The sequence below is a fragment of the Trachypithecus francoisi genome, unplaced genomic scaffold (genome assembly GCF_009764315.1).
Source record: "Trachypithecus francoisi isolate TF-2019V2 unplaced genomic scaffold, Tfra_2.0 Contig00942, whole genome shotgun sequence".
Taxonomy (NCBI): Eukaryota; Metazoa; Chordata; class Mammalia; order Primates; family Cercopithecidae; genus Trachypithecus; species Trachypithecus francoisi.
In genome coordinates, this window is record NW_022681013.1 from 2,674 (window position 1) to 27,357 (window position 24,684).

At 49.5% G+C, this 24,684-nt stretch overlaps 2 protein-coding genes and 2 long non-coding RNA genes across 8 annotated transcripts; 3 read left to right on the plus strand and 1 right to left on the minus strand.

Annotated features, from left to right (window-relative positions):
* Positions 1-1,411: 1,411 nt before the first annotated feature.
* Positions 1,412-11,783, plus strand: LOC117090003 (protein FAM153B-like). Its single transcript, XM_033221827.1, has 6 exons — positions 1,412-1,428; positions 2,998-3,053; positions 4,038-4,062; positions 9,348-9,418; positions 9,848-9,878; positions 11,238-11,783. The coding sequence occupies exons 2-6, from the start codon at positions 3,051-3,053 to the stop codon at positions 11,339-11,341; spliced, it is 234 nt and encodes a 77-aa protein (XP_033077718.1). The 5' UTR covers positions 1,412-1,428; positions 2,998-3,050; the 3' UTR covers positions 11,342-11,783.
* Positions 11,784-11,882: 99 nt separating this feature from the next.
* Positions 11,883-19,196, plus strand: LOC117089988 (protein FAM153C-like). Of its 4 annotated transcripts, XR_004439841.1 has the most exons (6): positions 11,883-12,219; positions 12,368-12,607; positions 16,851-16,888; positions 17,304-17,371; positions 17,460-17,556; positions 18,967-19,196. XR_004439841.1 is itself a non-coding variant. In XM_033221806.1 (5 exons), exons 1-4 carry the CDS (start codon positions 12,284-12,286, stop codon positions 17,542-17,544), a joined length of 300 nt encoding a protein of 99 aa, XP_033077697.1. In that variant the 5' UTR covers positions 11,883-12,283; the 3' UTR covers positions 17,545-17,556; positions 18,967-19,196. The 4 variants fall into 4 exon arrangements, 1 of the variants encoding a protein (XP_033077697.1); XM_033221806.1 differs by having other exon boundaries at positions 11,883-12,392; XR_004439839.1 differs by lacking the exon at positions 11,883-12,219 and having other exon boundaries at positions 12,293-12,607.
* LOC117090014 lies at positions 14,798-15,079 on the plus strand. Its single transcript, XR_004439857.1, has 2 exons — positions 14,798-14,880; positions 14,985-15,079. It is a non-coding gene; the product is annotated as an uncharacterized LOC117090014 (long non-coding RNA).
* On the minus strand, positions 17,192-24,298 carry LOC117090005. 2 transcript variants are annotated; one of them, XR_004439853.1, is made up of 3 exons: positions 24,205-24,298; positions 22,354-22,537; positions 17,192-17,328 (listed from the first exon to the last, which is right to left on the minus strand). It is a non-coding gene; the product is annotated as an uncharacterized LOC117090005 (long non-coding RNA). The 2 variants fall into 2 exon arrangements; XR_004439854.1 differs by lacking the exon at positions 24,205-24,298 and adding an exon at positions 22,637-22,721.
* Positions 24,299-24,684: the final 386 nt, after the last annotated feature.

The window sequence follows — 24,684 nt, forward strand, 5'->3', positions numbered from 1 at the left end:
CTCCCATTGACTAGATACAGAAGAAACCACTGAAAACCCAACTGGGGTGCCACATTTTCAGTTCGTTCCCATTAACTGCTTGTTGAGGGTGGTTCAGTCGAAGGGAAGTTCATTCTTGGCACAGCCATCAAGGGTAGTTAGTTTGGAATGTCCTGTGTTCCGAACCAGCTTGGGGGCCAAGCAGAACTTGGTCCCTTGGTGTGGTCAGTTGGTCGTGGAGGGGTGCTCACTGCCAGACAGCTGACAATACGGGCGCTGGGTAGGATGACCAGACGTTTGCATTTGTTCCTCAGAGAGGCTTCATTTGCAGGAAAGTGCCATATTTTAGCCCAGGAGTTAAAAACCTAGAGACAGGAGTTATGTTTTGTTTAATGATTTGAGCTTTTTCTGGACTCAGCACCTCTTCCATACCTCGACCTTCCTGAAAAGCCGTTGGTGCAGGAGGATTGAGAAAGGGAGTGGAAAGAGCTCCAGGTTTAGGGTCCGGGCCATGATTTAGAGGCCTCAGGTGTTCAGGGATCTCTGTCCCTGGAAAATCAACCAAATTCCTGTCTCAGATCTATCATGGGTCAGTGTTGGGACTCTGGGCAGGTCGCTTCAAATCTCTTCATTTCATTTCCCTGAACTGTCAACTCTGAGTGGCAGCCCCTGCTCTGCCCATCTCTCTGGGCTGATGGGGGCCCCATAGGAAATTCGAACAGAACTTTTCACGAGTTCTAACATGAGACACATGTCAAGAATGAAAAGAATTTTACCCTCCACTGCCCTGGAGTCCCTCAAGTGCCTTCTCTGTTAACCACTACCAAGGGCCTGACTTGTTCTTCCAGACATGAAATAATTGAATTCAACACTTTATGGCACTTAGGAAGCACCCGTCTTAAGGCTTTTGGTCCGTTTAGCTGTTTTTACCCTTTTAACATAACATGGGCTGTTATCAACATTTCAACATTCAGACTAAGGATTGGAGGCACAGAGGGGTCTATAGAACTCCCTCAGGTTCTGGCAGCTTCTCCAAAGTCCTCGAGCTCAGATCCTATGCACCAGACCCTACGCTCTGGGTCAGTCCAATCTGCCTTTCTGTAACCTCTCATCTCAGTACAGGCATTTGCCTGCCCCGTTGTAAGTGCAACCCAGTGCAAGTCCTTTCTGAAGCCAAACTCAGATTCAGGGGACTTTGCTCTGCAGATGACGAACAATGGGATCAAACATTTAGCTGTGAATAAATAATGACTCATTTCTCTGGTCTCTGCAGCAAGATATCAACAGCTGTCTTTATTTTAATTCACTTCCCAGGATGCTCTGTTGAAGATCCAAGAGCGGGTCCTGGGGTGCTCAGGGAGTCCTCCGTCTGCTGCTGCAGGTGTAAGAAGCGAAAGTTCTGTCGCTGGTGTCCCAGCTGTGCACGCGCTAGTGCCATAGCAGTGGAAGGTACCGTGGAAACTCAGTGGTTCAGTTCATTCACAATAGGATTTCTAGATTCTTCAGTGTCATATTTCAGACAATTGTAAAATTGCTACACTGTATTCTTTGTTTCACGTGTACGTGTTTAAATGTATTCAGTCAGTCACTAGTGCTGCAACTATAGCAGTAAAGGTGTATTTCCATTCCCAGTTTGGGTTTCCTTTTAATAGTAAAGAACATCTCAGTGCAAATTGTAGACATTTTGCTGATTGTTAACATTAACTAACAAGGATCTTTTTCTGAGACAGTGTTGCCAGGTTTGTAAAGTGATGGACATAACTTCAACTGTTGGGAAGTAACCTAAAAATGGAGGAAGTGGTACCGAAATTTCCATATACCCACCTTCCTCAGTTTTGTGATCCCGTCTTACGTGAGTGTGATAACGCTTGTAACAATGGCTGAGGCAATAGTGACACATTCTTATGAACAGAAGTCCGGGGTTAGCATCAAGGTTCACTCCGTGTCGTCCAGTCTATGAGTTCTGACAAACTCACAATGTCCTTTGTCGCCTTGACAGAATAATTTCACATCCTAAACATGACCTGAGCTGCACCTACTAATTCCTCTCTCCGTTTCTAAGAATTCCTCCTGCCAACCATGGATGATTTTACTGTCTCTATAGGTCTCCTTTTCCAGAATTTCATAGAGTTGGAATCATGTCATATGTAGCTGCTTATGACTAACTTATTTTATTTAGCAATATACATGTAAGATCTTTTGTATCTTTTTGAAGCTTAACAGCTTAATAATTCTTATCAGTGAACAATAGCCCATTGGTTTCATCAAACAGTGTTAATATATATTTTCTTTGTGATTAGCCTGGTTGGAGGTTTACCAATTCTATTGATCTTTTCTAAGAAGCAGCTTTTGGTTTTGTTGAGTTTCTTTGTTTATTTTGTTATTTCTATTACATTGGTTTCTGCAAATTATTATATTTGGGGGTTGTCTGGTTTACATGACACTACACTTTTTCTCTAGTTTCTGAAGGTGGAAAATAAGACATCTGGATTTGGATTATGTATAATTTACTGCACAGAATTGTGAATGGCACTGATAACCCTAAAGTGTGCACTTGATTATTAAAATAATAAATATGATGTATTTTGGCCACATATTGATTTTAAAGCCACTAAAATGAATGATAAGTGCAGGAGGAGCATGTGTATATCCAGGAAAGATAAATGACATTATACATTTGAACAACAAAAGGAAATTTACCAGGCCTCAAAACGCACAAGGTGTGTTGGGACACTGTCATGGAATCATCAGTGCATCTGTGTGTCGCCCTGTGTGAACACTGCCTTTTTCACAGTGGTGAGGTGGCTGAGCCAGAGAACCAGGCCCTGACTTCTGTGGCTTTCCTGATGGTCTCATTTGCCTTTCCTCATCACCAAGGAGGGTATCCCAGTGGTAGCCAAGTTTCTCCCCTTAACTCATCTCCTTACACACACCAGCCCCCTGTCCCCAGCACCCAACGCTGCATAAGGGATTCCTTCTGTGGAACCAACATGCTGACAGTTACTCTGTGTTTTCTAGATGATGAGGACCTGGCGCGGGAGCCTTCATCTGTGGATGTCCCAGGCGTTCACATGGTAAGTTCTTCTTTATGTTTCTAAGATGGAAATTTTGTTGCTCTTGGTTCTTTTGATTTTATTTGAAATGAGATATGAAAATCTTGCCGTGTACATCATAGATGACTTACAGAATTTTTGGTGGGAAAATGTGAGCGTTCATTGCCAGGTAAGAAATGATCTCGGTTGGGTGCAGTGGCTCACGCCTGTAATCCCAGCACTTTGGGAAGCTGAGGCGGGCAGATCACGAGGTCAGGAGATCGAGACCATCCTGGCTAACATGGTGAAACCCCGTCTCTACTAAAAATACAAAAAATTAGCCGGCGTGGTGGTGGGCACCTGTAGTCCCAGCTACTTGGGAGGCTGAGGCAGGAGAATGGTGTGACCCAGGAGGTGGAGCTTGCAGTGAGCGGGAATTGCACCACTGCACTCCAGCATGGGTGGCAAGAGTGAGACTCTGTCTCAAAAAAAAAAAAAAAAAGAAAATGATCTCAAGATAGCATTCTTAGATGACACCTTCAGTTACAAACTATATGGTAGAAATAATTTTTTTTAGGGAAAAAGCTTTCTTCTTATAACATTGTGACTATACAACCAAAACAATCTTAACGTTGCATAAAAATCTTGTGCCTTTCCAGAAGTGTCTTCTAGGCTTTATTTTGGGCATTGCCTCAACCACTGTCTCCTATCTGCTTTTCTAATATCACCAGTAAAGAAAAGACCTGTATGGTGAAACCCCATCTCTACTAAAAATACAAAAATAGCCAGGCATGGTGACCGGCAACTGTAATCTCAGCTACTGGGGAGGCTGAGGGAGCAGGAACAGTTGAGCCCAGGAGACGGAGGTTGCAGTAAGCTGAGATCATGACACTGCACTCCAGCCTTTGTGACAGTAAGATTCAGCAAAAAAAAAAAAAAAAAAAAAAGGAAAGAAAAGAAAAACCTGTGCACACAGGACACGGCATGGTCTGACCCTTACAGTGTTTTATTTTTCTCTAAATGCAGGTGGACAAAGCCAGACAGATGAACAGTACGTATTCTGGGATCACCCCTGTGCTGAGGAAAAATTCTAGTGTTGACACAGGTGACACTTTGTTGCCTCATTTTTCTGGAGAACCACTCTGGTTTGAACTTCCTGCCAGAAATGTGGTTCAAGCACTTTTGTCTTAAAAAGTGAAGAACCTGGTCAAGAAATGTGACCATTGACTCTAGTGCCTGGAAGGCACAGTGTCATTTGGAGAGAAGAGTTGCTGGGCATCAGGTTGGTAAGTATGGAGGAATGAGTCAATGTGGAGTGATTGTGAATATCTCTGCGAGTTTGTGTGCTTTTCCCCAAAATATGTTCCCGTGTGCAAAGCACAACACAAAGATTGATACTCTGAAACCGAACTTTCATCACCACTGCACTTTCGAAAAATCACCACAGCTGTAGTGGAAGGTTAAATTTAATATCCCCAGTCATCACATGGAGATGATGTAGAGATAAATTTTCAGGCATTTGGTCTCCTAAATGGAAATGGCATAGATGAACTCGGGAATGAGTGAGTTCCTGTAATGTTCAACTTAGCCCAGAGAGAACATGATCAGCAGGGACGGATTGAGGGTCAGGCCAGACACAGAGTAGTTTCCACGCTTGATCTCCCTGTGGCTGGCACAAAGAACAGCTTCTGGGAGTCTCTGGACAGCTGGTCCTTGTGTAGCTATTATTGGTCAAGAGCCTCAGCTCCCAGGCTGAGCAGGTGCGCAGTGCTGGTGTCAGAGGAGTTGAGGAGGAGACCCTGCTCTAAGGCAGGCTGAGCTGAGCAAAGGGAGAGGGGCTACCCTGGAGTTAGGTTGTCCTTTCTACATTCCCATGTGACCCATAAGGCATCAGTTTCTCTGTTTCTCTGTGACAGCCTTGCAATCATCAGTCTAAAAGTCTGTTGTCTCCTACTCATAGGTGGAGGAATCGTGACCATCTTTTTGTAGTCTGTGCAGGAAGTGGTGTCCCGTACATGAAGGAGGGTGGTGTGCATCAGGTTTGGGAGGTGTGGAGGAGAGAGTCTGTGGGAGGTGATTGTGTCTTTGGGAGTTTTTGTGCATGATCAAAGCACAACACAAGGATTAATTTTTTTTAATTTTTTTTTTTTAAAAACTATTCCATCACCCTGCACACTTTACATGAATCAGCCCATTCATTCTCCACCACAGTTGTCTGAAGTTAAGTTTAATATCCCCAGTCATCAGATACTGGTTGGGTAGGGATGAATTTCTCAACGTCTGGCTTTCTCAGTAGAGGAGGGAAATGGGAAATCAGAAGTGGGTGGAAGGTTGATTGTATGGGCTACTGTCCTGTATTGATCTCACAGCCCTGGTATAACTCTATCAGTCTGGCAGACTTTGAGCACCTAGGTGTGCATGTTGAAGTTTGATAGTGTATAGACATTCTAAGCACTGTCTGTCATCATAGGATGGTCTCAATGGTTGCATAACCCAGAATTAGAGTTGGGATGTTTTACAGTGGAGTTTGGTGTGGTCAGAAATGTGAAACACACATGGCGAGGTCACAGGCTTTTGGTTCAGTGGTCGTGTTATTCCTGAGGTCCTGTTTAAAAGCAGAGAACAGGCTGGGTGTGGTGGCTCACGCCCGTAATCCCAGCACTTTGGGAGGCCGAGGCGGGTGAATCACTTGCAGTCAGGAGTTACAGAGCAGCCTGGCTAACAATGTCCCTACTAAAAACAGAAAAATTAACTGAGTGTGGTGGCAGGTGCCCGTAATCCCAGCTACCCAGGAGGCTGAGGCAGGAGAATCATTTGAACCTGGGAGACGGAGGTTGCAGTGAGCCCTGATCATGCCACTGCACTCTACCCTGGGTAATAGAGTGAGATTTTATCTCAAAAAAAAAAAAAGAAAAGAAAAGAAAACAAAACCGGAGGACAATCATGGGCATATTCTATTATTTAATAACACGATTGCCACAAGTGTCACATATGCCCTACTTCCACCCACACAACCAAGACTCAGTGCAGAATAGGAACTCAAGGAAGAACTAGGGTGTTATTCTGACGTCCATCTCCCCGGTGGAATTCCCTGCGTAGCTAGTTTGGAGAGTGTTAGCGTCCCCACCTCCTGCCCCCCATGATGGGCTGTCCCGGTGTTGGAGCCAGCGTGAGCATGAGCAGCAACTGATTCCGCAGACACATACATTGTGTTGAAAAGGAAGAGTCGAAGGGCAAATCTGCTAAGTGCGTGTCATCTTTCAATAGTAGGATAGTTGAGCATTTTAAAATATTGGTTTAATTCTCTTTGAATCAAAGGTTCAGAGAAGTCATAACTCTTTTGACTAGAATTTTAAATTTATTTTGAAGAAAGGTGGCTTTTTATGCAGCACAAAATGTTTCGGGGTAGGGGATGATGAACAGCATCACCTGTGGATCCTGGGGGGAAATGACCTCAGAAGGGATCACGAAGGGAGGGCAAGTTAGCCTGGGTCAGATTAGGAAGGAGGAACCTGATACGCTGTAGGGAGGGTCACCTGCCTCATGTCCTGTGCCCTCTTTGAGATCAGCTGTGTCTCATTGCTGAACTTGCCTTAGCTAGAGGACCAAGGCTGTTTGCCATGGCTTTCCTCACGGTCTCATTTGCCTGCCTTCACCACCAAGGAGGGTAGGCCTACAGCTCCATCTGTGGTAACCCACCTTCTTCACACATGCCAGCCTCAGGTCCACACCACCCAGTACAACCCGAGGGATTTTCTCAGCAGAATCCGTGTGGTGACACTTACCCTATGTCTCCTAGATCCTCAAGAGGACCTCGCAGTGGTATATCCACATAAGACACCCGTTGAGAGGGTCCTCTCTGTTATCAACGTGAGTTCTTTCTTTGTCTGAAAAGGGAATTTCATTTTCCTAGGTTTCTTTCAATTTCAGTTGAATAAAGATAGGAAAACCTTACTACCATGTACATTATAGATGACTAGAGAATTTCTTGGTGTGAATTGTAAAATGAGAATTCTTTACCAACTAAGAACTAATTCAAGATGGCATTCTTGGATGATACAGCTTTAGTTACAAACTATGTCAGCAAGCACTTTCATCAGGAGAAAAACCTTCTTCAAAATACTGAGTTTACCACCAAAAGTAACTTTAAAACCTTGCACAAAAACCTGGTGACTTTGTACAAGTGTTTTCTGGGCTTTATTTTTGTGACCGTTGCCTCCACCAGAATTTCCCATCGGGCTTTCTAATAGCACTAAGTTAAGAAAAGACCTGTGTACAAGGACAGCACGATCTTACCCTCACAGTGTTTTCCTTTCTCTAAACTCAGGAGGAGACTTTCACAGAGGCAGATGGTACGTATTCTGGGATCACCTATTTGGTAAGGAAAATTCTTAGTGTTAAGAAAGGTGACACATTCTTGCCTGGTTTATCGGGAGAACCATTCTCGTTGGAACTTTCTATTGGAAATGAGGTTAGGGCAGAAATTACTGAGTGTACTGAAGAGGGGTGATCATCCTACGTAGTGCCTGTTAGCTGCAGTGTCATTTTTATGACATCGAATGAGGTGCATCAGGGTGGGGGGTATAAGGGGAGAGTCTGTGTAGAGTGATGATGAATGTCGTTGGGAGGATGTGTACGTTTCTCCAGAAAGCATGTTTCCATGTGCACAGCTCAACACAAAGATGAGTGTTGTAAGTAAACATCCCATTACCACTGCACACCTTGCGTCAATCAGCCCATTGGTCCTCCACCACGGCTGTAGCTGAAGGGCAGTTGGATCTCCCCAGTACTCAGGTGGAGATAGTGCAGAGATGAATTTGCCAAGCTCTTATCTCCTCAGTGGAGGAGGCAGAGGTGAACTCAGGAGTGGGTGGAAGGTGATGCCATGGGCTACTACTAGGCAGTAATCACGTGGTTCTGGTATAATTTGTCATTATGGCAGAGAGCTTGAGCACCTAGGTGGCAGATGAAATCCGATAGCCTTCAGAAATCTCAAACGCTGGCTCTCACGTAGGATTGTCTCAGTGGTCACATAACTCAGTGTAGGGATAAGTACATTTTACAGTGGACTTTGGTGTGGTCACAAATGGGAAACAGACATTGTGAGGTCAGGCTTTTGGCTGCAGTGCTGTGTTAATTTTCTCATCTGCTAGTCAAAAGCAGAAAATGATCAGACATGTTATATTGCATTTAATAAGATGATCTCCACAATCCTTACATGTGCTGCAGTTCAGCACTCACACACAAGACACAGCACCAAATAAGAACGGAAGGAACAACTTGGGTGTTTTCTGGTACTCATCTTCTGGCTGGAATCTTCTACACAGCTGGGTTAGAGAGGGTCACCGCCCCCACCTGCTGCCCCCCGGGTGGGCTGTCCTAGGGCTGGAGCCAGTGTGAGCATGAGCAGCCGCAGGCCCCACGGCACACACACACTGTGTTAAAAGGCAGGGCCGAAGGACAAACATCACATGCCAAGTAGGGGTCGTCTGTAAATGGTAGGATAATTGAGTATTTTCAAATCTTGGGTTGGTCCTCTTTAAAACAAAAGGTTAGTGAATATAGAGAATAGTTGAGCTAGAATTAAGTCTCCTCTTTGAAGAAAGGTTGCTTTTTATCTAGTACAAAATGTTCTGTCCGGCCACGGTGTCTGACACCTGTAACCCTTGCATGTTGGGAGGCCGAGACGGTGGGTCACCTGAGGTCGGGAGTTTGAAACCAGAGTGACCCACATGGAGAAAACCCGTCTCTACTAAAAACACAAAGTTAGCGAGGTGTGGTGATGCATGACTGTAATCCCAGCGACTCAGGAGGCTGAGGCTGGAGAATCGCTTGAACCTGGGAGGCGGACGTTGTGGTGAGTTGAGATCGTGCCATTGTACTTCAGCCTGCTCAATAAGAGCAAAACTCCATCTCAAAAAAAGGAAAAAGTTCTAGGAGGGACAAAAAACACACAGCAGGACATGTGGATCCTGGGGAGGAAATGACCTCGAGGGGATCGAGAAGGCAGGACACGTTAGCTCAGGTCAGATTAGGAAGGAGGAGCCCTGGATGCTGCAGGGAAACACTGTGTGGTGGGCCCTGTTTGAGATGGGTTATTTCATGTGCAAGAGGTTGCCTTAGCTAGAGGACCAACAGTCTGTCTTCTGTGGCCTTCCTGATGCCTTCCTTCACCATTTGCCTTCCCTCACCACCACGGAGGATGGACCGGCAGAGGCTGAGTCTGTGCTGTGAACACACCTTTCCATACACGCCAGCCCCAGGTCCACAGCTCCAAGACCACCTGAGGGATTCAGTCAGTGGAGCTCATGTGCTTATAGTGACTCTGTTTCCCAGGTGATAAGGAACTTCTGGAGGAGGAGGTGCCAGGACAGACATCCTCGGAGGAAGCCACAGGGGTTCACATGGTAAAGTCTTCTTTTCTCCTCTGAAATGGAAAATATGATTTCTCTCGATTTCTCTCTGTTTTAATGGAACTAGGATGTATACATCTTACCATGTACACTATAGGTGACTTAAGGAATATCTTGGTGGCCAGTGTCAGAGTTCATTATCAACTAAAACATGGTTTCAGATGGCATCCGCATTTACACACTGTATGTCAGCAGGCATTTTTCTCAAGAGAAATGCCTCCTTCTTGAGAAGTATTGGGAGTTGTCTAAAACAACGGAAAATCTTGTAGAAAAATCTTGTGCCTTTCCACAAATGTCTTCTAGATATCGGGGCCATTTTCCCAACCACTGTTTACCGTGTGTCTTTTTAACGTCAACAAGTGAAGACCTGTGCACACAGGAGACAGCATGGTCTGACCCTCACAGTGTTTTCTTTTTCTCTAGATGCGCGTGGACCCAGCCACACTGGTGAAATGTACGTATTCTGGGGTCATCTCTTTGTTGAGGTTTGAAATCTCAGTGTTGCGAAGGTGGCTCTGTTTCACCTGCATTTGCTGAAGGGCCTGTCTTGTTTGAGCTTCCTGCCAGAAATGAAATTTGGGAAGTTTGGTTTAAAAAATAGGAAGAGTCAGGCCGGGCGCAGTGGCTTATGCCTGTAATCCCAGCACTTTGAGAGGCCGAGACGGGTGGATCACCTGAGGTCAGGAGTTTGAGACCAGACTGACTAACATTGAGAAACCCTGTCTCTCCTAAAAATGCAAAATTAGCCGGGCTTGGTGGTGCAATGCCTGTAATCCCAGTTACTCAGGAGTCTGAGGCAGGAGAATCAGTGGAGCCCAAGAGGTGGAGGTTACAATGAACCAAGATTGTGACATTGCGCTCTAGCCTAGGGAACAAGAGTGAAACTCTATCTCAAAAAAAAAAAAAAAAAGGAGCAGAAACTCAGAGTCCAGTAAAGGACTCTAACCATGGTACTGTCATCCCGGGAAGCAGCAGTGTCATGTAGCGTGAGGTGCTACATCAGGATTTGGAGGGACAGAGGAGCGAGTCTATATGGAATGATTGTGGGTATCTGGGAGTGTGTGTTCATTTCCCCAGAAAACATACTCCCATGTTCACAGCACAACACAAGCATCAGTGTTCAAGGAAAATTCCATCACCACTGCATAGTTTGCATAAATCAACCCATTCATCCTCCACCACAGCTGTACCTGAAGATAAATTGACCATCCCCAGTCCTCAGATGGACATGGTGCAGAGACGAATTTCCAAGCTCTTGGTCTTTTAAATGGAAGAGGCACATGTGACCTCGGGAATGAGTGGAAGGTTAATGCCATGGGCTACTACCCGGAATTTGTCACAAAGCCCTGGTATAATTTCTTGCTAGGCCAGGTTGTTCCAGCACTTGTGTGTGCGTGTGGGAGAATGAAAACCTATTCAGATCCCACACACTTATCATGACTTGATGGTGTCAGTGCTCAGCTCACCCGGGGCTGGTTTGAGCAGGTACATTGTACAGTGGGCTTCAGTGTGATCATTAACGTAAAACACGCAGAGTCCACAGGCTTTTGGTCTGCAGCGGTGAGGTCATTCCTCAGCTCCTGTTCAAAAGCAGACAAGGATGAGTGGCATATTCTATCGTATTTAATGAGATAATCACTGCACGTCTTAGAAATTCAGTGGAACCCAATCCCAAGACACGGCATCCCATAAAATCTCAAGGATCAACCTGGGTATTAGCCTGGGACCCATTTTCCCTGCTGGAATGTCCTGCATAGCTGGGCTGGAGAGGGTCAGTGCCCGCCCCCCGGCCCCCTCGCTGCTCCCATGACAGGCTGTGCCGGTGCTGGAGTCAGTGTGAGCACGAGCAGCAGTGAACCCCACGGCGCACACACTGCGCTGAAAAGGAAGAGTGGAAGGAGAAATCTCACAGGCTAGGTAGGGGTCATCTTTAAATGGTGAAATAATTGGTTTTTTTCAAATCTTGGTTTAATTGCCTCATCACAAAAAGTTAATGAAATCTTTTGGCTAGAATTAAATCTCTTTCAAGAAAGGTTGCTTCTTATTCTGTACAAAACCTTCTAGAAGGGATGATATACAGAGCAGCAGCACATGTGCATTCTGAGGAGGAAATGACTTTGGCAGGGATCAATAAGAGGGCACTTTAGCTCAGGTTAGATTAGGAAGGAGGAGCCCTAAGAGGCTGCCAGGGACACACAGCCTGCACTATGTGGTGTGCCCTGTTTGAGACTGGCTATTTCACGTTTACAAGGTGGCCTGGAGCTAGAAAGCCAAAGGCCCTGATTTCCTTTCTTCCCTGCTCTCCCCTGTTCTGCTGTCCTACTCCCCCACCCACCTCAAGCAATGTTACTGAATTGTTGGTGAGCAACACCACCAAGGTGCTGACGGTCACTCTGTATCCTCCTAGTTGTGCCGGAGCGTCTGCAGAACCCGTCCAGTGACAGCGATGACGAGGAGGATCCAGAAGTTGTGGAGATAAAACCACCTGGATTTGTCTAAGAAAAACTTCTGCTTTCTGAATTTTATTTGATTTGGATAAAATTAAGATATGAGAATGTGACAATATGTATCTTAGATTTGTTACACAATGTCCTTGGGAGGAGCTTTAAGTAAGAGTCTGCTCCCCACTGAGGGTTGACTTAATACAGAGGGAGAAAGTGACAGCATCCACCACACATTGTGGGGCAGTGAGCTTGTGCCTTTACCAACTTTGTTCTCTTTCGAACAAAATCACTTACTGGCCAACCAACATGGACTTGAGAGGAAACATCCTCTGAGAAAAATGTGTCTTTAGCGTGAGTCGATTTTCTCCGTTCTTCTTTTGAGTCCTTTGAACACTGGTTTCCATCTCGTTTTCTAATGTCACTGAGTGAAGAAACGTCCTGTGCACACAGGACGCAGCAGGGTCTGATGCTCATAGCAATTTATTTTCTGTCATTACAGAAATCCTCAGGAGTTCCACAAAAGGGTACGTGTTGCGGAAGCCCTCCCATACTGATGAGTCACCCAGATGATGAGGAATGTGCCACGGTCTCGCTGGCCTGCCTGTGGACGGGCAGCCTGAGTGGAGCTTCCTCTCATGGATGAGGACCTAGGCTGTGATGGGAGGGATGGTTGTTGCAGATAGAGCGTGCTGGTCACATTCTGCAGTCCCTGGGAGCAACTGCATTCTCTGAGGATGGGGTGAGGTTGTGCCCATTGATTTTGCTGCGTGTCTTTTTGAATTCACGTGGTGAGTGTCCAAAATACGTAATGTCAAGGTCATGTAGAGGCTCAGCCTCTATCATGGAGCCTACTCCTGGGTTCCGTGTTCTGTGCTTAGGAAACACAGCAACATGAAAAGGTAACCAAAGGGCTTGCCCTAGGGTGTGAGTGGCAGGGCGAGCACTTGCCTTCCCAGGCGGGTGGAGGGTGACTCATGCATTACGAGGTGGGGAAAGACAAATGTGACTGTGGTACAGCAGAGGCTCCAGGGTGTCCCCATTGAACCCACTGTGGACAAAGATTTTTGTTTGCTTCTGAAGGCCTTTGCAGAAAACAAGTCAAGGTGGTTGGCTTAAGGTCATATGAAGATAAAATTAGCCCAGTTCTGGACTGAGTTTCTTTTGGGAGCTTGCGTCTAGTGGAAATATGTTGTATGTGAGGCGAATTTGATTGCTCTGTAGGTGTCCATAGTTAACCCACATTTTAAAACAATGAGGCTGTTGTGATTTTAAAATGTCCCTCACTAACCTCAGAAATTATCTCCTCATAACCCAATTCTCCTGGTCATCTCTAATCTTTAGAATACAGTTTTTTGTGTGTGTGGTATTCAGGGCCTTCTGCTGTGTGTGATCAAAGGCACAAATCAGCGTTACCAACACTGAGGCTCTAAGAATTCCCAGACAGCTGCCCAGTGGGCTCTTTGAGAGAGCAGGTACAGCCTTGGCCTGGACCTGAAAAGGAACATGATTTGGAGGAGCAGAAGGAAGGCATGAGGGCAGCAGAGCCACGGGGGCAGCGGAGGTGCAACATCAGGAAGGCAGTTCTTCATCATCACCTGGGCGTGGCCGGGATGTTCATATTCCAGCTGAGGGAGAACGGGTCGAGCTCCGACTTCATAGCTGGCGTTAGCACTGTCTGCCCATCTTCCTGAGAGCCTGAAGAGAGAAGCTACTTTGTTGTTTCTTGTCTTTTCTATTTCCTGTATGTGGATGGCAGTGGCACCACCAGAAATTAATGAGAGGCAGAGAACAGGACTGAGTTCCCGAAATAGCCACTGTGGCCCAGAGAGGACATGATCGTCAGGGATGGATGTCAGGGTCAGGCCAGATACACAGTAGTTCCCAGGCCTGGTCTCTCTGGCTGCGACAGAGATCAATTTCTTACTTTTCACCTGCTTCTGGGCGTGGCCTGACCGCTGGTCCTCGTGTGGTTGCTGTTAGCCAAGTGTGATTTGGCCGGAATCCTGTGTGACTGAAGGGAGTGTCAGCTTTCAGGCAGGGTGGCTGCTCCACACTAGTTGCAGGGAAGGTGAGAAGCGACCCTGCTTCAGTGCAAGGTGAGCTCAGCAAAGGGAGCAGAGTCCAGGTGGTCCTTGCAGCTTTCCCGTGTGACCCTTGAGACATCACTTCGCCTGTTTCTCTGAGATAGTCTTGGAATTATTAGTCTCAAACTCTGTTTTGTTTTACTTATGTGTGGAGGAATCCTGGTGGTGGCTTGTCACTGGGAGGGCAAGGACTATGTCCTCCTCGTTCCTTCTCATCCCAGAGCGCAGCCCTGGCCAGCCCATCTTGGGCCCCAGTAATGTTCCAGTGCTTCTAACCCCTTTGCTGAGATCCAGCGCCAGTGTCAAAAGGCTTCCTGCTCATCTTCTTCAATCTATTGTTTCTCATGGTAATCTAGAAACCTGAGTGGGTTCTGATCCAAGGTCACAGGAGAACAGGGGTGCTCCTGAAGTCACCGAAGTTTCCCCTCATCTCTACTCTGGCTGCCTTGGTTCAGCTTTTCTGCTGCAGAAGATGCTCGCTTTCTGTTTACAAGTCCTCCTTTGCTGGACCAGGCGTTTTTATTCTTGTGGCATCCCTGCACATCACAGGGGACCTGGAGCTTGTTCCTGTGTCCCTGAAGTACCCGTCCATGAATGATCAGATCGGAGCAAACCACTCTGCCAGGAATCAGCAGGGGGGAGAGTCACATCTCCCTCACCTTTGGGTTTAGACCTGTGCATTCCAGTGTGGTCCTCCGTGGCATATGTGCCCATTCATGTTTAAATAAATGAAAAATTCATAACCTCCTCACAAGAGCCATACTGTAAGTTCCCAGTTGCCACGTGTCTGCTCTTAAGAGAGCGTCTTCATTCTCCCTGAATCACCTGGGAAGGAGCTGCTGTGTGTCTGGCCCAGATTCTGTTCACTGCGCTCACCTGCCTCAGTGCATGTGCATCAAGGCTGGAATCTCGGGTTCTCAGATTGGAGGTAAGAGATGCTCTGAGCCAGTGTCGGTGAACAGTTGAAAGGGATTGTTCGGGTTCTCTCTCTCACCTGAAGGCTCAAAACTGTGACCAGGGCCTTCCTAACAGCCCCTGAGTTCACAGAGCCCAGGGAGGTCACCGTGGATTGAGCGGTAGTGCTGATGTTTGTGTCTCTGTGCTTGGGCTCATGGGCACCACCTCTGGATCCATCCAGGAGGAAATAGACTGGTCAGGCAGGGACCAACACTCCAGGGTTGACCAGCGAGGAGGGTTCTTGGGGATTGGGTGACACTTGTTTTGGAGCCTGGGATGGGATCTATGAAGTCACCAAATATAAAAGGAAATAGGTGTAGAAGTGTGATTTGGTTTATGTATCTTAATGAGAAAGTCGTAATAGTTTTGTCCTCATGCGCTTTGTGCGAGTTGTGTTTGTCACCATCATTTCTTGCTCTGGTGTTTAAAGATTACATTTTGTAAAGACCAGATCATTCCTGCCTTTGCCACAGCAAGCACCAGAGCCCTGGGTTTGATGGGGCAGCGTTTTGTTGTGAATAGAGATGACAGGATGAGTATGCAGGTGTAATGTTGAGTGTGGGGTGGGACACAGCCCCTCACAGATGCTACGTGATCCTGAAGACAAAGTCCTTCATACATGTGCCAGGAGCTGAAAGGAGCCCACCCTCTTTCTCTACACTCTCGGGACCTGCAACGGCACCTTCCTGTCCTGTCCTCACCGTCTGCTCCTGCTCTAAGGGCGCTCCCTGGGTTGGATGACACAGGGAGTCCTTCCTCTGGGATTTCTGCGTGTGCCCCGGCGTCCTGGAGTCCTGAGGGCGGAACACATGACTGAGCACATTTTTGGCCTCCACTCCTCACCCAATCCCACCCAATCCCAAATCCTTCGGCTTTGAATGAAACCTAAATTGGCTTTCATTGGAGAGGCCCGAATCCAGCTGTGGCTCAAGGCCCTCTGTGGCTGGCAGGAATCCTCGGGGATATGTGTGGAGGGGCTGCTGTGTTGCTGTAGGCAGTGGCTCTCGCCCTCCCTGTAGCCTGGTCCCTGGCATCCACTGGGCCCAGACGGAGCCTCTTGGGTCACTTGTCTTGTGACACCCTCCTCTCTGGCCCAACAGCCTCGTCCTGCTCCCCACACTCCAGTCAGGCCCAGCTTGTTCTGTGTGTCAGGCCTGCCAGGTACCCACCCTCCTAGTCTTCCCACAGCTCAGGCAAACCCCGGGAGGTCCCCCTCATTTCTGTGCTGACAACTGCTGGCCTCACCTGCAGATTAAAGCAACTGGGACAAGAGGCTTTATCTTGAATTGTGTTCCATTGTTTCCAAATATTCAGAAGCTGGTGGGATTCTTTTGAGGACTGAATATTTTCCAAGTCTCTAGGGTCATTCCAGGCATAGAACAGTCACTGTATCTGTGATGTCATTCATCATCAGCTCCCACAGCCCCCAACACAACCCAGGCCTGGGCAGGTGCTGCTGACCCAGGGTGCGATCCGTGTGTTGATTGGAGGCTGGCAGTGCAGCCGTGGCCTTCTTTCTGATGTTCTTCTATTGGAGAACAGTAGGACAGGTAGAGGCCCACAAGGAGGAAGGAAATGGGATTCATGAGGGAAGAGAAGTAGGCCCTACAGGAGGAGGAGGGAGAAATTCCACGTCATGCACAACATTGTGAAGAGGGCGGCCGCCTCTTGGAGGAACAGAATGACACGGCTTCCCCTGCCTGGGCTCAGTTATGGAATGTGAGGGCTGGGAAAGTGTGCGGGAAGCCAGAGGTCCCTCCCTCATAGCACAGAGGAAATGATATGGGCTGTGGAGAAGGCTCCAGAAACGGGCAGGTCAGAAGCTCTGGGGTTGGCTCCACAGCGGAGTCTGAGGGGTTCTCTCGACTCTAACTCTCCCCTTTCCTTCTTATGGCCGCCTCATCACCGCTGCTCCTCCGGACACTGATGCTTGCTTCCCAGAACTGGGAGATTCCACCATTACAGGCAGCCACCAGCAGGTAACTGATCTCCTCTTATATGCTCTCTCTCTTTTATCCTCTTTCTGACTCCTGAGCTCCTTTCTTAGCTCTGGTCCTTTTCCTCTTTTCCTCTCTTGTGATTGTTCTGAAGCACCTGGTCTCATCCCACAGTTGAGGTCCTCGGGTCTTCAGTGTGGATAAAACCCCACCCCAGCCCTCCTGCCCGCTGCCTTGGCATTGCCCTGTTTACTGGCCCCCAGGCTGCAGCTTTGAATCTTGCTGAACAACCCTTCAGGGTCCAGGGAGGGGCTAGGCTGGTGTCAGATGAGCTGGACCCTACCGTGCCGGAGGGACTCCCAGTGACATCTGGGTCTGCTCTGGGCACCCCCTGCCCAGATAGGACTTTTCCTGCACTGGCGTCCCTGGACATACACAACTGTTCTCCTTCTCACAGATGTCAGCAAGTCCCTCCTCTGCACCTGCAGAAGAAGCCACAGAAAAGACAAAAGTGGAAGAGGAAGTGTGAGTGTGCGGCGGGCAGAATGATGAGGGAAGCAGACACGTGCCCGTGTTCTTTATGGCTACGCTCACTTTCTTGTTGTCCCATCAGGAAAACCACGAAGAAAACCAGGAAGCCCAGGAAGAATACCTGGTGGAATGTCCTGAACCGTTGGGACATTTTTAATAGATTTTAGAGACCTCTGAAGGTAAGTGAAGGATGCCCTGAGAACATCCTCCAGGAAACAGACACCCACTCCATAGCAGTCCCTGAGCCTGCTGGCCTGAGCCCTCCACAGGCTGCTTAGTGAGGGAGACACTGAGGTGCTGGTCAGGCCATCGTGTGCAGGATTCCATGGGCTGTGAACTGTTACTTGTCTGCAGTGACCCTTCAGCTCACCAGCATCTCATTTGAGGGGACCCAGCTCTGCCCCACCCCAGCCCCTTGAGGCCAACTGGGAGCATCACTAGTTCATCCTGAGGAGACACTAGGGTTGACCATGAATCGCCCCCAGTTCAGGCCTCCTGGGAAAGGTGTGAGAAGGATGGAGGTACCCCCAGGCTCCTTGTCACACGAGCAAGCAGCCCACCCGGCCCAGTATTGAGGCCAGCAGGCACTCAGTAGGTCCTGGCATCAAGCAGGGGACACGGCAGGATCCAAGAAGCACTGAAATGTGCCCAGTCCCAGGGGTTCTTCAGCCTCTGTGGGGGCCTGGGGACCTGGGGTGACCTCATGGCCCCATTTTTCAAGATGAGGTTGGAGGCTTCTGTATGTAGAGAGCACTGGCTTGGGTGTCAGTGGTTCTGTATCTGTGCCAAATGCCAACAAAACAAACCCCTGAAGACATTTCAGGGCCATGCTTACTTGGGAGGGGTTGAGGGCATGATTCAGGTAGCCTCTGTTTTTTAAATCTGTTTTCCAATCTTGAAATCAGGTACACATATAAACGTGTGTTTGTGTGTATCTATACACTGTTTTTCACTCTTTCAAATGTATGTCTTCTGTAACCCTATTATTATAGAATATACTAAAGTGAGAAATTTGTTTTACCAAAGCGTAATTTTAAAAATTACAATACAAAGACAGGTCTGGTGGGGATGTTAGAAAGACCAGGTCTTACTAGGCAATAACAATGACGTGCTCCAGGCAGCTGTGCATATTCAATGTGCAGCTCTTCTGTCTGGATGGCACAGAGGATCTGGGTGGCAAGGCAGGGTCACCACCCCCACCCTGTGTCATGAGACCTCCTGCTCCCCTTAGGGCCCAGGGCTCTGCCTGTTGATCCTGGAATCCTCAAAATTCCCGTTTCTCTGTGTCTGTTTTACTCTCCGGGGAACCAGCCCCCTGAAGGTGCCCGTGTGAGTGCCCAGGTTCAGTTCTTCCTCCATGACACTTACAGACACTCTCTGTGGACACATAACCCCTCAGCAGAGAGCAGCACACAGGCCTCAGTGCCTTGGCATCTGAGTAGACCTGACTGTGGGGAGCTCAGGGGCCCAAGGTCACCTTCCAGGGCCCGAGGAGCTCTGAGACCTGCACGACCCCAGGGAGCCCCTCCTCCCTCCGCCTCTGTGCCCCCCCCCCAACAGTGACCCTGGCACCTCTGTCTGTGTTGCAGATTCTGCGAACACCAGGAAGGGCCCTGATGTGGAGATGTCAACCTGGCCCAGACCTGATGTGGATCGTGATTGTTTTGGGAACTGTGCTACTCCAAAAACTTTTATAATCTTTGCTTAATTTGTTTTTAAATATTTTCCTGGCTGGGCATGGTGGCTCATGCCTGTAATCCCAGCACTTTGGGAGGCCGAGGCGGGTGGATCACCTGGGGTCAGGAGTTCGAGGCCAGCGTGGCCAAGGTGAAACCCCGTCTCTACTAAAAACACAAAAATTAGCTGGACATGCTGGTGGGCGCGTGTAATATCAGCTACTCGAGAGGCTGAGGCAGGAGAATCGCTTGAACCTGGGAGGCAGAGGTTGCAGTGAGCCGAGATCATGCCACTGCACTCCAGGCTGGAGAGGAAAAAAAAAAAAAATTCTGACTTTAACCTCTATTTTTTAGAGGGCACAAATTGTTCTTTTGTTGTTTCTATTTTACATTTTTTCCTGGAGTTATATTCCGATTGTTTTCACTCTTTCTGAAGTTTTGTTCACTCAGTTTTGAGTTTTTTTTTTTTTTTTTTTTTTTTTTTTTTTTTTGAGGCGGAGTCTCGCTCTGTGCCCGGGCTGGAGTGCAGTGGCCGGATCTCAGCTCACTGCAAGCTCCGCCTCCCGGGTTCACGCCATTCTCCTGCCTCAGCCTCCCGAGTAGCTGGGACTACAGGCGCCCGCCACCTCGCCCGGCTAGTTTTTTGTATTTTTTTTTTTAGTAGAGACGGGGTTTCACCATGTTAGCCAGGATGGTCTCGATCTCCTGACCTTGTGATCCGCCCGTCTCGGCCTCCCAAAGTGCTGGGATTACAGGCTTGAGCCACCGCGCCCGGCCAGTTTTGAGTTTTTATAATTTTGATAGATTTCTTTTGTGCTTTCATTTTCTTCATGACTTTTACCTCATTTTTAAAACAAATCCATAGTACAGTAAGTTACATCAAGATGGAGTATTTTTGTTTTGTAGTGGTTTATATTCTGGATGTATTTTACATATATAAGTGTCAGTGGCCTGATGCAGTGGCTACCGCCTGCGATCTCAGCAGTTTGAAGACCAAGGCAGGAGGATTGCTTGATCCCAGGAGTTTAGGACCAGCCTGGGCAACATAGTGAGACCTCATCCCTACAAATAAAACTTTTTTTTTTTTTTTTTTTTTTGAGGCGGAGTCTCGCTTTGTCGCCCGGACTGGAGTGCAGTGGCCGGATCTCAGCTCACTGCAAGCTCCACCTCCCGGGTTTACGCCATTCTCCTGCCTCAGCCTCCCAAGTAGCTGGGACTACAGGCGCCCGCCACCTCGCCCGGCTAGTTTTTGTATTTTTAGTAGAGACGGGGTTTCACCATGCTAGCCAGGATGGTCTCGATCTCCTGACCTCGTGATCCGCCCGTCTCGGCCTCCCAAAGTGCTGGGATTACAGGCTTGAGCCACCGCGCCCGGCCAGTTTTGAGTTTTTATAATTTTGATAGATTTCTTTTGTGCTTTCATTTTCTTCATGACTTTTACCTCATTTTTAAAACAAATCCATAGTACAGTAAGTTACATCAAGATGGAGTATTTTTGTTTTGTAGTGGTTTATATTCTGGATGTATTTTACATATGTAAGTGTCAATGGCCTGATGCAGTGGCTACCGCCTGAGATCTCAGCAGTTTGAAGACCAAGGCAGGAGGATGCTTGATCCCAGGAGTTTAGGACCAGCCTGGGCAACATAGTGAGACCTCATCCCTACAAATAAAACTTTTTTTTTTTTTTTTTTTTTTTTTTGAGGCGGAGTCTCGCTTTGTCGCCCGGACTGGAGTGCAGTGGCCGATCTCAGCTCACTGCAAGCTCCACCTCCCGGTTTTACGCCATTCTCCTGCCTCAGCCTCCAAGTAGCTGGGACTACAGGCGCCCGCCACCTCGCCCGGCTAGTTTTTGTATTTTTAGTAGAGACGGGGTTTCACCATGCTAGCCAGGATGGTCTCGATCTCCTGACCTCGTGATCCGCCCGTCTCGGCCTCCCAAAGTGCTGGGATTACAGGCTTGAGCCACCGCGCCCGGCCAAAACTTTTTTAATTAGCTGGGCATGGTGGCATCTGTCTGTAGTCCCAGCTAGTTGGGAGGCTGAGGCAAGAGTATTGCTCGAGCCCGGGAGGTTGGGGCTGCAGTAAGCCATGACTGCACTCCAACCTGGTGACAGAGCCAGACCCTGTCTTTAAAAAAAAAAAAAAAGTTTGTTAATATCAGTTAGAAATCTAGTTGTTCATTGCAGAACTAAACTAGTTTATAGCAGACATGAGCACTGGGAGGGAAATGTAACATTTTCACTCCAGGCCTTGAATCCCTGGCCAGCAGCTGTGTGTCCCTCAGGGTTCTGTGGTTCCTGGTCCCAGAGAAATCACCTGCTCCAATGTAACGAGGGAAGAGTTCTTTAGGTGATGGCCGCTGGGCCCAGCTTTGTTGTTGTCTTTGCTGTCTCGTAAGCCTGGTGTTGCTCACATTCAGTTGTGTGTGAGTGCACTGACTGTACCGTGAGCTTCTCCAAGCATGTGAGAACCCCGAGACAACACAGAGGCAGCAGGACACCAACAGGAGAGTCCCAGCATCAGTTCCTGGCCATAGAAGCCCTCCTGAGCAGCAGGCAGAACAGAATCCACTACAGCAATCAGCCTGCCAGAGAAGCCTCTGCCCCTGTGGCCTGAGGTTCCACTTTTCCAAGGTGACACCATGGGCAGGTGGGCTGAAGCAGCAGCAAGGTCAAATCAACTGGCCCAGTCACCATGCCTCTTTGACCATACAGGTGATACCGGTCTAAGCCTCGCCTCTTCCACAGGGAAAACCAGGTGACCCAAAGGGTGCCCAGAGGCAGGGAATCTGCCACAGCAGCCACCTGCCTGGGAGGTTCCCTTTCTTCCCCTTGGTAAACTCCCTCCAACACACACCTTGCCAGGAAAGCACCCTTTGTCTGACATGGGGATCCCACCACACTGAAACCAGCCAAAGCAGCCTTTTGTCCCTCAAGGGTTATCACAACAAAAAACAAAAAGATACACAAATAGTCGCCCCCTCAATTCTGTTAAGAATGAGACAATGCTGGCACTCACACCTGGCTCAGACACTAGCAGGAGGGCACCCTCCACAGACCGCAGGAGAAGGGAGAGGACTCCTCCTTGCCCTGGCTGCACCTCCACCACTGTCACTGAGGCCTGCGGTACAGAACCGGCAGCTTCTTACCCACCCCAGGCCAGGCTGGGCCCCAAAGTTCTCCTACTCCCCCTTCCTGGCCCCTAGACTTGCTGCTGTTGCCACCATTAGCGCCTCGATGCCAACGGAATCAGCTCTGCTGTCACCCTCTATGCACCTGCCCACCCTCCAAGGTTCCTACCATCTGGCCTCCATGGGTATCCTCCTACTGCTCCTGTTGAGCTGCAGTCTCCATCACCATCACCGCCACAACCACAGATGAATTGCAGAGCTGTGCCATCTTCAGGCTCCAACCTCCAGCTCACCACAGGAGACTCCTCCACCAGCCTGGCTTGGAGCAGCTGGGCCGGCAAAGCCAGAAAAACCTATGACAGGATGCAGAAAGTGGCAGTGTCAGAGCCTCACGTTGTCATGCTGGCCACTGGGTGGCAGGGGCCAGTTTCAGCGAAGGCACTCACACCCACCCTCCAAAGTCCAGCCTCTCCTCCTGGACCAAGCTGGCCGCCTGACCTGGGGTGGGGACTGGAGACACCACAGTGCTCCAAGCTCCTTGGGGAGCAAGAATAGCAGAAACTCAGACCCAGCCAGTCCTCCCCACCCAAGTACCAGTTCCCATTCCTGACTCCTCCACCCACAGGCCCCTGAGACCCCGTGATGCCCACTACTCCATGCCTGGGGCTCCCAGGCACAACATGGAGCAAGAGGGCAAGGGCCGGGGAACCACGGTGTGTGCGGGGGCCCTGCGATGCTCAGGGGATTGCCGCGAAAACTCTGCGCGCCCTCCGCGCTCCAACACGAGCAGGAGGAGTTCACCCTCTAGAGCCTTGAGTCCAGGAAGAGAAGAAGGGCCGGGGCCCTTCCTCAGAGGCCACCACTGTCGTGGCCACCTCCACAACCCGCGGCTGGCAGCAGCAGAGCAGCCCCCCGATAGTACCCCTAACCTGCCCCGCCCGACAAGCGTAGCCCCCAGATTGTGCCCACAACACACCCAGAGACTGCTGCAGCCAGTGTAACCCTGATAGCGCCCCCAAACCACTCCTCTGCACCCGGCAGTGTAACACTTGATAGTGTCCACAACCCATCACCGCCACCGGTGTTGCAGCACCAAACAGCACCCCACCAAACCCGCCCCGTGCCTGGACCACAAGCAACACAGTCCCAAATAGCGCCTCAACCTGCTCCCGTCGCAGGCAGTCAACACCCGGGTTAGTGCACGCAACCAACCCCTTACCCCACTTTCCCCTTTCCCCCAGAGGCAGTGCAGCTATTTGACAGTTCCCCTAAAGCACCCCCAACTGCCTGCCAGTCGGCATGGTTGCTGGCATTGTAGCCCAGGATAGCTCACCCAACCCGCCCCCTGCATCAGCCACTGCAGCAGCTAATAATGTCCCTAACCCACGCCCCGAGCCGCTGGCAGTGGACACAACCTGCCTCCAACCCCCCCCACCTTAGTGTAGACCCTGAGAGCATAGCCAACCTGCCCCACTGCCAGCAATGCAACGCCTGATAGCGCCACCCACCAGCCCCCCACAGCAGGCAGTGCAGCCCCAAAAGCACACCAAACCTGCTCCCCCATCACCCCGCAAGCGGACAGTGCAGCTGCAAACAGCGCACCTACCCTGCCACCTTCCTACCACTCTAACAGGGCTGCTGCTGTCTCTGTCGCCACCACCAACCGCAGCCAGGCGAGTGAGCCGCGGTGGCCAAGGCTTCAGCCATCAGCATCGGGCACGGTCCCCAACTTCTCTTAAACCTCTAGCCGATCAACAGCAGTTCCCGCTGCCAGCCACCCTCCTACTGCTCCGGCCCTCACTATGGCTCTGGTCGCCCTCCTACCGCTCTGGACCACCTCCTGAAGCTCAGGCCGCGCTCCTACCCCTCAGGCCGCCATCAAACCGCTCCGGGCCCCTCCTACGCCTCCGGCCGCCATCCAACCGCTCCGGGCCCCTCCTACCCCTCCGGCCGCCATCAAACCGCTCCGGGCCCCTTCTACCCCTCAGGCCGCCTACAAACCGCTCGGGGCCCCTCCTACCCCTCAGGCCGCCTTCCTACCGCTCAGGCCCCGCTCCTAACACTCTGACCGCCATCAAACCGCTCCGGGACCCTCCTACCCCTCAGGCGGCCATCAAACCGCTCCGGCCCCCTCCTACCGCTCAGGCTGCCATCAAACCAGAGTGAGAATGACAGCATTCTTAATGGGAGGGCTGAGATGCTTGCATCACAAGTACACACTGACTGTCACATTCAGCCTGCCTCATGCTGTGTTTCCTGTCCTGCGCGGAGCTTCCACATCTGTGGATGGACCAGCCTTAATGGCAGTGAGCAGATGCCCTACCTGCACCTGCATCTGCTTCTCAGTGTCGAATCTCCCTTTCCTCCTGTCAGCAGGACCTGGGTTGAACTGATGATTCGTGATTAAGACAATCAGGTGCTGTGCTTTTCCTGAGCTTTCTGAGGCTCAGGACGATGAGGCTGAGACCTGGGGTGGGAGGAAAGCTGGAGTGGAGGGAGC